This window comes from Schistocerca gregaria, chromosome X (assembly GCF_023897955.1).
Source record: "Schistocerca gregaria isolate iqSchGreg1 chromosome X, iqSchGreg1.2, whole genome shotgun sequence".
Classification (NCBI taxonomy): Eukaryota; Metazoa; Arthropoda; class Insecta; order Orthoptera; family Acrididae; genus Schistocerca; species Schistocerca gregaria.
The window spans coordinates 181,921,014-181,934,375 of record NC_064931.1 but is presented as its reverse complement, the minus strand read 5'-3'; the positions used below and the strand labels follow the sequence as shown (position 1 = coordinate 181,934,375).

The following is a 13,362-nucleotide window of genomic DNA, read 5'->3' as shown; positions in this document are numbered from 1 at the left end:
GAAAACATGGTGTAACTGACTATGAATCATGAAAACGTGCTCTTCCTATTTGTTGAAAGTGTATTAGGCACATAAAGTGTGAACTAAAATTAATTATGCTCAGCGAGAAATCCCAGAAGGATAAACGTGACCGCTGATTGCTGGTTCGTCCTCTCCACAAGAGGCCATTTCTTTAATTCATGTTTTCTTAAGGACCACGTTCGGCTGGGTTTGGAAAGGAAATAGGCCATGACCTTTTCAAAGAAATTATCCCAACACTCGCCTGCAATGATTTAGAAAAGTTAGGCGAAACGTAAATCTCTGTGGCTGGACAGGACTTTAAACCTAGCTCACGTCCACTGCCACTTCGACCTTTCCGGTGTCATTGGAGGGCAGAACTGGATAATCATGTGGTTGGGATAACGCTCTACCCATCTTCAACATCGGTATTTAAAACTGGAGCTGCCGCTTCTCCTTCAAATAACACACCGTTCATCCTGAATTATGCTCACAAGCGAGGGACAGAACGAGATGTAGTGGTTACTGGACGGGATTATTATAACCAGGTAAACTCCCGAAAACCAACCATTTGGGTTCAGTCATACTGCCATCAACAGCGGCAAGAGCACATGGTGGCATGGTCGAAGCTGAATACGGGGTTTGAAACACTTCCAGTAATATTACTCCCAGCTGAAACATCGTAGTACTATTTTTCAAATCCATTATTTGATTCTGTGTGCATCCTCTATCTCCCAATTTCTGAGAGATCCAGTACTTTATTTCAGTCGAATGTCACAGAACTAGCTGCCCAGTCATCATTCGCCAGCCAAAATTTCCTAATAGGACACCGTTCAGCTCTAGGAACTTGGTTCATGTAGCACTCATCCTTCCTGACGTTTGGATCAGGTTGCCCATCCCTGTAACAATACTCATCCCAGAAAGAACAGTAATAACATATCCTACGTAGAACATGTCTAAACATAGTGTCTCATGTTTCCACAGGAGCCCATCTTAATCAACATTAAAGGGTGTTCTAAAGTGATCTGTATACATTTGATCACGTATATTTCAGAAATGGTGATGAGTAGAAAGATTCGGTTTGCGCCATATCGCTCACAAGCATCTAGTTTTTGTTTCTGGATGGTTACTGACGAAACTGGCTATCCGCAGCAGATGGCACAGAATGTGTAATGGTGAAAAAACCATATATGACATCGGGGTCCAGCGGAACTTCCGGACACGTCACAGGAGCACACCAACGTCACGTACGACCATCAGACCGTGGTACACGAGTTTCAAGGAACCCTGAACTGCCTTGAAAAGGATGAGTTCTGGGCGTCCAAGCGCGAGTGATACACATGTGAACCGAGTTTGCACGTCGAAAAACAGTATCCTGACATCACGTTGCAGCAGGATGGTACCCCTGTTTCTGGAGCCTCGATCGTTATGAAAGCTGCAGACGATGCATTTCCAGGTCGCTGTACTGGTAGACAAGGACCCATTTCTCATAGATTAAGCTGCCTATCCCTGCAACATTACTCATTCTAACAACAGTAATAAATGCATCCTACATACGAGGTATTTAAAACGGGTCTCCAGACGTAACTCGATTAGATCTTTTTTCTTGGGGTGTGAGGTGGCTTTGTGAAGCATCCTGACTACCACACTGCAGTGCCGGACCTGCAAAAGCTGCGAGTCGCATCAGAGTATCTACCGCACATTTTAAAGAGGACATGAGAGACTGGACGTGGGTGGAACTGGAATATTGCTTAGATATCCTGCGTGCTACAGATGGTACATACGTTTAACTCTGCGCAAGGCTATTTAAACTTCAGGTTTATGTGAACATTATATCGCAAACCACAACTTCCTACCTGCCCTCGTTTTAGAAATACACGTGATCAAAGTTGTAAGGATCACTTTAGAACACCCTGTAGATGAAAAGTTCATATAACTGTATGACCGGAAACCAATGCCTGTTGAGCTATGGACCGTTTCACATGTGAGGAATAATATGTAGTATTCGGTGGTGAAGGCCGCCTTACTGTTGTCGTTTACTGCGCGTGCCTGAATCATTGTATTTTGCTAGAGACTGATGGCGGCGCTCATAGGAGTCATACCATTGCAACGATCTGCGACATCAGTCAGTTGAGGCTAAACTGCTCATGCGCTACGTTAGCTGAAGAAGATTAGTGACTCCACGCAATGTGAACAAACTGTACTGCAAAAAGTGGAGTGCGGGCATACATTTCTTAGTCTCCCTTTACGTGTTTTAATCACCCCCTCTTCCCCCCCCCCCCCTCCTCCCCCCTCCCCGACACACACACACTTCTCTCCAATACTGAATGGTGATCCCTTGCTGTCTCGGAATATGTCCTATCAAGTGATACCATCTTTCAGTCAATATGTGCCACAAACTTCTTTTCTCCTCAACTCTATTCAGTACCTCCTCATAAGTTACGAATTCTACCCATCTAATCCTCAGCATTCTTCTGTAGCACCACATTTCAAAAGCTTATATTCTCTTCTTATCCAAACTGTTTATCGTCCATGTTTTACTTCCATACGCGGCTGCACTTCGGACAAATAACTTCAGAAAAGAATGTCTGACATATGTATCTATATTCGATGCTAACAAGTTTCTCTTCTTCAGGAACGCTTTCTTCTCATAGCCAGTCTAAATTTTATATGCCATCTACCTCGACAACCATTAATTAAATTTATTACCCAAACAGCAAATTTCATCTACTACTCTATATGTCTCGCTTTTTTTAATGTAATTCCCTCCGCATCGCTTAATTTAATTCGATTACATTCCATTACCCTTGTTTTGCTTTTGTTGATGTTCATCTTATATTCTTCCTCCAAGGCATTGTCCATTCCGTCAGATGCTCCTCCAAGTCCATTGCTGTGTCTGACAGAATTACAATGTCATCGGCAAACTTCAAAGTTTTTGTTTCTTTACTTCCTTCTCCAAGTTTTTCTTTCTTTTCCGTGACTGCTTGCTCAGTGTTCAGTTTGAATAACGTCAGGGATAGGGTACAATCCTGCGTCGCTTCCTCCCCAACCATTACTTCCCTTTCATTCCTCTCGACTGCCGTTTGATTTTCCGTACAAGTTGTAAATAGGCATTTGCTCCCTGCATTTTACACCCACTACCTTCAGAACTTCAAAGAGCGATTCCAGTCTACAATACTGATTCCTGTAGGAATTTGTGACACTTTTTTTAAACATCCTTTATTCTAATTATTAATTAGTTTGAAATCTGTAAGTGAGGTTGGGACTGTATACCACGACAGTAGATGCGTGCGAGAAACGCTCAGTGTGATGCATTTGAGCCAGCTGACGAGTCCTTTTATCAATGCGTTATGGCAGGTTTCCTTTATGAGAACGATTATGGTTCTTTTTTTGCCAATTGCCAATTTGAGAACAAACGCATTACTATTGTTCTAACTCTTCTTAAGGTTTCCCTCGTCCATAGCCAATCTTGGGTTCCTTCAGATATCTTTCGGTGCGTGCAGAGATTTAAACATTACCTCACCCCACAGAGCAATGAATGATTCTTTGGTCTTCGTTCATCTGTCACGCACACTAAGTTACGCGGTCCATCGTTCGACGATGAGCTCAGCTAATTTTAGTTCTCCGAAGAGCAGCAGGTGAATTGCGGGACAATCCGAAGGCCTTGCCAGTCCCTTGAGGTTTCGTAATCACAATGAGTAGAAACTGGTTTCCGTTTGCAAGCAGGCGACCACCAATGCCAAGCGCGCTCTTCTTCCAATAAGTGTGCGTGACGTCAGCCTTCCTCTGAAGCATGACGGCAGGGATGACCACAGCCTCCTTAATAGCGGAGTGCATCCATCAGCACCGTTCACCATACGACCTTGACAAACTTCAATAACGTTTATCCTTCACGGTCGCCAGTTCTTATGACATCCGCAACGGATCCGTGTTTGTCATACTGGCGTCCGTTGTGCCAGCTAATGCTGCGATGAGACAGCGACTAGTATCAGAATTGATGGTGCTTCTCAGTCGACCCTTTTTATTAAAATACTTAATGATGTGAGGCAGTTTTATGAATCAGAGCTTTATTAAGTCGGAGGACGGCTCAGACATCTACAGGGTAATTCAAAAGTAACTGTAATCACTTCGCAAGTGTAATGTGTACACCAAAGTAAGAGTAAAAAGTTAAATAAAGTTTTCCCTGAAATTGCTTTATTTCCGAGATACGCACTAGAGTAGGGATCACAATAGTGATTCTTCTCGGGAAGCAACGACACTAAGGTATTCGAAATTCAACACAACTATGTACTATGCATTTTCCCCAGAACATGTTCAAAATGATATCCATATAGACGATGGATGACAGTGACATGCTCGATGTCTTACTGCTCTCGGAACGTTGAAGGCTCCGTTTAACATATTCTGCATAGTTTAACAGGCATTTAGTTAGCTGCTATAGTTGTGCTAGTCTCAACTTCCATACCATACACGAGTTTCTTGAGACGGCCCCTAAGGTAGAAATGCAGGAGGTTAAGATCCGGAGATCTGGTGGGCCAAGCAACAGGTTCTGCACGGTCTCCCCACTTATCGAGATAAGCAACACTGGGCTACTCTCTTGCCTGGGGCACCGTCGTACATAAAGGTTAAGTTGGTTCGTGCAGCAAATAGAACGTCACGAAGCAAACCAGAGAATTCATGTTCCAAAAACAGTTGATATACTCTGCCAGTTAGGCACTGTGGAATAACATGTGGTCCGAGGAAATGATTGTCCACAATACCACACGAAACGTTAACTGCAAAACGATGCTGATATCCTCTTACTGTAGCTACGCGATGATTGTCAAACACCCACACGTTCATGTTATGAGCTTTCACGATACCCGCACGAGTAAAGAGGCTCTCATCCATAAGCAGAACCTGACGACCAAACAGTGGATCAGCAGCATCACGCTAGAGTAACCACTGACAGAAACTCTGACATCTGGGGTAGCCTAAATGTGCCAGCTCCTGCAGCCATTTTAGTCTTATTTTGATGCATACATTACACCCACGACGAGTGTGCAATTACTTTTGGATCACCCTGTGTATGTGCTTATCTGTGGACGTTTAGTCGTCAGTGGGACATGGACAATAATGCCTCTGATCTGATAGGATATCAAATGTGTTTAGCAGAAGCTTGGAACTAAATAGTTTCTGCTAGTTCTGTTTCCTGTCCAGCGGAGACGACGAGGAACGTATGTCGATCTTATGTGTTCTGTTTGTTTTTAAGCCATATATAGATAATATTACTATAGTCGGTAAATACAATAGTCAGAAAACAACATGCACAAATTACACACAAATAATAAGAGTAGGATGTAAGATCCACTATACGTCATATAAGTAGAACTGAGAAATGATATAGTGATATATGTACTGCGGATCCTACTGCGAAACAGAGGTAATAAAATGCCTCAGGTTCTTTCTGTCAAATTAAAAGGAAGTCATATTTGATGTCCATGTACAGTGATTTGCAAGTAATCTTGTCCACCAGCGCAATAGCATGTTGGGTCAATTATGGTACAAAAACTGTTTAATTTCGTCGTGACATGAAGGTTATAAGTCTTCGATGGAGGTACGGATGCAGATGATATCAGATGTCTACTCGAAGGATATAAGTGTCCAGTAGGAAATTGTACATTAATTCCGACATCCAACCCGAGTTCTGTAGGAAATCAAAGGACAGAGCATTCTTAAAATAATTTCGTTCTCTTAAGCCAAGCGATATGGCACACTACTGAAGTCACTGAACATATGTTCCAGAGTAGCGAGGTGCAAATACTCGTCTGGCCATTCTGATTTAAATTTCCCATGCCTTCACCAAATAGCTTTAGGTGGATAGTCAGAACAGTTCCGCTTGGCTACGGCTGAATCTCTCTCCCATCCTATTTCAGCTGAGCTGTTTGACCACCGTTAATGACCTCGATGTAGACGGTGTGTTAAGGTGTAACAGTTCCTCCTTTTCAAACTGTACCTGAAAGGAGACATCTGCTACCCTATGTGCGATAAAAACATGCAGAGATCCTTCCACTCAAACTCGTATTGGCGCTAGCAGTGGCAAAGAAGACAGATGAGCTGACGGATCCTTGTTGTCTATGACAGGGATAAAATAGCCCCCGACAAGTGAGCTAGGAGAACAGTGGGTCATAAGAACAGAGCGGGCAGCAATAACAGGCCGGGGAAAGGCTTCGTTTCACTCAATGAACTACTTTCACGTCAGTCCTCGTTCATGAACGCTCCCGCTGTCCAGTTTTATAGCTCCAAGTGTATCTCTCGCGGCGGTTGTGAATAATGAGTAAAACACTAGTAGATAATCTAACGGCGCATACTTAAATAACAGATAACGGAAGTATTGGTGTGATGGTAAATCAACGAAAACGAACCAACAGTGACGGCTACAGTGCAAACGAGAAAACTACAGGAAAGTGGAAGCCAATCAGTAGTCGCTTGCCACAGTCTTTGAGTGGCACGTTGAAAATATCCTCAGCGAGATGAATCAACGAAAGGAGAGTTCTACGTGGTTTCGTTTTGAATCTCAACTCTGTTCATTAAGTTATATATCTCTCTTTAAGTTATATTCTATTTAAGTTATATCGTTTCGCGAGCTATCAAAAGCCAACACACAGACAGTTTCTGTATCAAGACCATAACAAATTCCTGAACTCAATCTATCTGCCAGCCACATATAGTGGGAGTATTGGAGGAACTACGGTAGATTAATGTGGGGAGGATGGATGATGGAATAGAACCATTCGAATATTCAGCTGGCGTTATTTGGAAAAGCCTAGAAAAAATTAAAGCTTGGGCATCGGAACCAGAATTTGTACCAAGAATCACCTCCACGGTCCCTCTGTCTCGAATTCATCATATTATTGTCAAGAATGTCGGCGTAAGTTCATTAGAAAGAAAGGTAGTGTCAGGTTTGTCCAAGGAGAGCGTGATAGGAAAGCTAATGTTCCCCTTATCTGCAAACGACTTAACAGAGAAAATAAGGGACATTTTCAGAATATTCTCTGATTGTATTATTCCTACATGATTGTTAAACAAGTATCATCAGGTCAGAGTAGTTTAGACAAAATTACAACTTTGAGTACAGAATAATAAATGTGCATAAATAAGGATGAAATATCTTCTAATATTCAATTTCTTTACTGACAAGGGTTTTTACTGGCAAATCGAAGAATAACAGAGATATGAAGTGAAATGAGCAAGAAGAACTTTTGCAATAGGGGTGGACGGACATCGATCAATTGGTAGAGTACTGAAAATTACTGCGAATCACGCACACGTGCATTTGATGGGATATGTTCTTCAGCGCTGTTCAAATATTTGTAATACTAATCAGGCCGACTTTAAGGAGAACGTAGAAATCATTTAGAGGTTTGCTGATAAGACCAGTTTAGTCAGTACGAGAGTTTTCAGGAGACTCAACCGTACATGGAATACGCTAAACAACATCTGCATTTTTTTGACTCAGGCTGTAATATTTACTTAGCCATCTTTTCAGTGACTGAAAAGGGGATTTAATAAATATTACATACTGACTGAATATATGTCGCCTTCATTCAACAAATTTATGGTTATAGAGATGTTCTTCTCGCACATCGCTATTGCATAAATTTATGGAACGATTACTCAGAAAAACTGCAAAAGAGTTCTGCTTTGTCTACCATATATATCGCGTAACGAGCGTGAATACAAGGTAACAGACGTTTGGGGTGCGTATGAGAGCATGAGGTCAGTTTTACCTCACTCTATTCGCAAATGGGAGAGGAAAGTAATGAGTAACAGGTGACAGGGACATACAAAAAACCAAGAAGTTTTCCATTTCCTTCAAATGGAAAAATACCTGATGAATGAAGGCAGAGTGATCAGAGTACGCTACAGGGCTTGTGAGACATGGGGAACAGAGCCACAACGAGAAATGTATGAACTAAAACGACAGAAAAGCGATCTTGTTCAAATAAATTTATTTTTCATGAGAACGGTCGCGCTAATGGCAGAAAAAGGGTGTACAGTCCACTAAAAACCTAGAGGCAGAAGAAAGCCGATATGTATCTTAAACTTGAACAAATAGTCTACCACTCATTGACACCGATGCGAACTTAACTTTGAACGCCTCAGTGATGACTTCATTGAATTGTGCCTTTTCGTTTCTATGGAGAGCAGGATTTCCTAAGCTTGTGAAACTAACGGTTACAAATGGTATTCAAGGTATATATTTGGAAATATTATTTTTGATAGTGCTGCGTGATAATGCTGGAATGTGCACGTTCATCACCGACTTACAGTCGAGTCTAAGGCATTTCTTCAGACTTCTCTTCTATCCCACTCGATATGCAACAATAATCGAACCTTCCCAATTTTGTATAACTGTCTGAATTTATGCATCTGAATGTATCGTCTGAATGCATGTGTAACAGAACTAAAATAGTTAACCTCGATGGTTTCCAATTTCAGAAGAGTGCTTTGCGCTCATGTGAGCTCGAGTCTGGCAGAGAAAGACAGAAGTGTTACTGAATCGCATTAAATCCCAGCTACGGTGTATTAACGTCAGTATCTAGCGTGTTTGTGTAGAATTAGATTATTCATGTTAGTGCACTTTATTTTAAATTTCCCATTTGCGTGTAGCTACAGAATCATCGACACACTTTGTCTTTCGCTTGATTCGAAGAAACGGGCAAATGTTTAAGATACTAGATGCGCATTGAGAAGGAGCTCGGTTCAGCTGTCCCTTACTTCCCGTAGTTTTCCTAGCTTACAGGGACCGTTGGGATGACCCCCCAAACAACTCTCATTCCCCTATTCTAGCCTAAGTGAGCTACTGGTCTTACTCAAATGATTTCAAAGCCAGTGAGACGTTAAATTCTAAGCTTCGATCTCCTTGTTTCACGATGACTTGCAGATTCCTGCTACCTACGGAACCCCTCCTCCTCCCCCATCCTCCTCACCCACTTCCCACTCACGCTCCATCCACACACAAAAAAAAACTTAATAAATGTGATGCTTTTCAGGATGAAAGTATTTTTAACACGAATTTATGCGTGAAAAATAGAAATATGTTTGCAAGTGCAAAAACAACAGGAAGATTAGAGCTAGAAATATTGTCTATGTTGGTGTCTTTAGAGACGGTGTAGTAGTTCAGCTAGAGAAATATTTGGGAAAGAAATGGCCATAAGCTCTTTAAGGTATCCTCCGGCTTTCGCTTGAAGATATTTGGGGTATTCACAGAATCCCTACGTCAGGATCGACGTGTGGGGATTTGTTCCCTGCGAATACGTCTCCGGTGTCGTAATTACTGCACCACGGCCTCGGTTCAAATACTATATGGGCTTCTTTCTATCGCGCATGCGTCCCTTCGTAGTCTCTAACCTTGTTTTGCTCGCTGTTGGAAGGCGTGGCTGCACAAGTAAAACCAAAGGTCTGCTGCATTTCGCACATGTAGAAAATAAGGTGTGGTATGGTTAGCTTACAAGTGTTTTCCCGTTTTACGTGTACATGTTGCTAAAGATGATGAAGCAAATTTCCATCTATTTTTAGGAGAAACGAAATATCCTAGGAGGCAACATCCACGCTACGGATGACGCAGTCGTCTTCGACTTTTTATCTCACGTGTAGGTCATTTCACTATTTTCTGTATTTAATCATACTATTGATCAGAATATCCGTCGCATTACGATGCCGCCGGCCGCGGTGGTCTCGCGGTTCTAGGCGCGCAGTCCGGAACCGTGCGACTGCTACGGTCGCAGGTTCGAATCCTGCCTCGGGCATGGATGTGTGTGATGTCCTTAGGTTAGTTAGGTTTAAGTAGTTCTAAGTTCTAGGGGACTAATGACCACAGCAGTTGAGTCCCATAGTGCTCAGAGACATTTGAACCATTACGATGCCAAACTCGGTCCATGTACCGATACTCAATTAAGGTCAGCATTGCGTTACGCAGACAGGATACCTCCATCTCGAACTTTTAGATACGAAACTATTGCATGGAAATGTAAGATTATGGTTCAAATGGCACTGAGCACTATAGGACTTAACTGCTAAGGTCATCAGTCCCCTAGAACTTAGAACTACTTAAACCTAACTAACCTAAGGACATCACACACATCCGTGCCGGAGGCAGGATTCGAACCTGCGACTGTAGCGGTCGCGCGGTTCCAGACTGTAGCGCCTAGAACCGCTCGGCCACCCCGGCCGGCGAAATGTAAGATTAAGATTAGCTTTTAACCTCAGGTCAACAACGATTAGGGGAACAATCAACATGACATTAAAGCATATACCTGGTGCACCTTGTAAGTGCTTTGCATCGGCAAATTACTTTCATGACCTAAGGAGTCATCAAAAAATGACTCAGACAGCACGTCTATGGTAGCAGATACGAGGGCCTCAGAACATTCCACGGTATCGAGGTAAGGTTTTTAGGTTGTGTATAAGAGCTTGATAATGATATAAAACATTGTCTTGTGTACTCGATGAAGTTTATATGGCACTCTTAGACTACTGGCTGTCCACGTCTTGAGAAATCTCCCGGTGCGACCCATTGGACTGGCGTAGTGCCAGAGTGCTAGCTAGCTAGCCTTGTACACTGGAACCGCTAGTCTGTGTACCTGCTTCTTAGCAGAACCTCTGATGCCCGGTCCAAATGACTGCTGGTTTGTTGTTTCTTTGAAAAGACCAGCCCTTATCAAACCACAGAAATAATTTCCATGTTCAATAGTGTTAATTCCCACGGTAAACTAAGACACGAAGTATCTTCGCTGAGTAAATGGTCTCGAAATTTAACTAATTTAATGTCTCGTAAGACGGCAACTCTTCAAATGCAGTGCACATGTTGGTAACTAATTGGTAATGCATTTCCTAAAGATGAAGCGATCGGTCGTGATGAGAGAGGATCGGCTTTCTATGGATAAATAAGAGCTGTTTTCAGTTAAACACGTCCGAATTTGCTAAATTACTGGTTTAAATACCCTGTAACTGCAACAAGGAGATGTTCATTGAGGACAAAAGCATTGCTAGTTCGGGATATTAAGTAATTCCTGAATGCTGGAGGATAAGACTTTCGTGCTTCATTAATTAAAGCTGGTTTATGCTGTCATAGCTGAGCAGAAATGTACTATGATTACAGTAATGTTTTGATGCAACAATATATGACAGGCAATAAATATTCACCTTTGTTAAATGTGAGATTATTGGTTATTAAATTGTGGGAAAAAAAAGAGATGAATTTGTGGGAGAAAATGACACTTTGTTCGATTATAGACGCCGCAATGAAACCCCACAATCAAATTACTCCATATGTGAAACGGTGCGATAACATTAATCAAACTTCCAATTTACCGACGCAGTTGTGAATACAGTGCAGCTTATATGCAGTTTTAATACGTAAAACTCTAGAGAAAAATGTCACTGCGTCGGACCACCATCAAAAATGATCAAGTAAGAATATACAGGAAATTCAGGAATCGGCCTATCATATACCGACTGTTTCGTCAGGAGGTGAACCTCGGGTGAAAAGTCAGAGACATGTGAATGTAAGCTTTCACGGAGTGTACTGCTGATTAAATCCTCTCGGGCTTCCATCTGGGTGGCTGCGTTCAAATTCCGCGATATTTCGATAAGTATCATTCTCATCTTCTGGCGAAGCTCGAGAACGTTTGACCAAAAGTTACAGACGTTCAAAATGGTTCAAATGGCTCTGAGCACTATGGGACTTACTGCTAATGTCATCAGTCCCCTAGAACTTAGAACTACTTAAACCTAACTAAGCAAAGGACATCACACACATCCATGCCCGAGGCAGGATTCGAACCTGCTACCGTAGCGGTCGCGCGGTTCCAGACTGTAGCGCCTAGAACTGCTCCGCCATCCCAGCCGGCGTTACAGACGTTGTTTGAGAAACTTTGTGAGAGAGCTGAAGCGCTTCTTGCGAAATATTGATGTAAATTATTGAGAAGCTATTCGAGGTATACCTGAAAGTTATTGCATTGCATTTCTAGTACGAACCTAGGCAAGTAATCGCATCTTACGCAGTATACATTTCCAGTTACAGGTATTCCACAGCTACTATGCGAATTTTTAGAACAACTTTGTAACATGCTGTAGAATGTCACGCATTGTGGAGGTTTTCTTCTAACATTTCCAGCCTCTGTAGCGGTGTGTAGATTGGAGAGAGGAACTAAAGTTTTCTGACGGAAGGTATCGACCAAAATTTGCAGGCTGCTATACACAAGAACTGCCAATGTACGGTTCCTGTTAGATTTAAGAGTAAACGTCCAGCTTCTGATGAAACTAATACTATGTTTCAGAACCTGAACATGTAATTTGTTAATACTGACTCAAAAGTAGAGGCATACAGCGAATGTGCTGAATTTTATTTTTCTCTTTAGGGCGAGAGAACTTTCGGCGTTACGCACTTGAGCGAGATGACTGGCGAAAGGTCAGAAGCCGCACTAACAACTTTCGCTTTTACTAAATGGAGAACCGGTAAGGGTCCTTACGGTCAGGAAGAGGATGCCTACCTGCAAGGAGCAGCGCTACTACGAAGAGCGAGCTGGCGGGGAACGTCATGCCGGCGTTGCACTAAGCACTACTGCGGTGGCTGGCGTGCTGCCGCCGCCTTTTTCTGAAACATGCTACGCGCCCGCTCGCTCGTCATTGGCCGGGACGGCGCGCCGGCGCTGGCTATTGGTTAGCGCTCGAGAGGTTACTAAGTGGGCCACCGGGGAAGCGCCAGTGAAAAGTCCGTCTCTGGAGGGTTTCAGAAAACCGAGCTCCGGCCTACGTCCGCGATGCGTAAAATTCATCGGCGAAAAAGAAAGGGGGAAAAAAAACAACGCCGGCTCTTACACAAGGTGACTCCCGTTGGCGCAACTGGCTGTTTGAATAAAGCAAACTCTTTTCCGCTTCAGGAAAGCTTCCTGGCTGGGTGTGATGGTCTATCGAGGAGGGAACAGCAGTGGCCGCTTCGTAACCCGGACGAAATCTGCTACCTGGCGAAACACGTTGCATAACTTCTCTTACTTCTGAACTAACTAGATAGCTGCTTAACTAATACTGAATTGTAGCGAGCTCGGAAACGTGCTGACAGCGCCGTGGATCGAAAGTCACCACCATGCATCATTGTTCAGCATAGTACCATTTATGACTACTTTGGTTCAAATGTTTTAAATGGCTCTGAGCACTATGGGACTTAACATCTATGGTTATCAGTTCCCTAGTACTTAGAACTACTTGAACCTAACTAACCTAAGGACATCACACTCACGAAGCAAAGAAAATCCCTGACCCCGCCGGGAATCGAACCCGGGAACCAGGGCGTGGGAGGCAAGAACGCTACCGCACGACCAC

At 42.9% G+C, this 13,362-nt stretch overlaps 1 protein-coding gene across 1 annotated transcript in view; it reads right to left on the bottom strand.

The window, feature by feature from the left end:
• Nucleotides 1–12,727, bottom strand: part of LOC126297476 (protein obstructor-E-like) — an 87,645-nt gene extending 74,918 nt beyond the window's left edge. The window contains exon 1 of the mRNA XM_049988350.1: nucleotides 12,534–12,727. Coding sequence (XP_049844307.1) covers nucleotides 12,534–12,582 — 49 coding nt within the window. The 5' untranslated portion in view covers nucleotides 12,583–12,727. The remainder of the gene's footprint in view (nucleotides 1–12,533) is intronic.
• Between the last annotated feature and the right edge of the window lie 635 nt (nucleotides 12,728–13,362).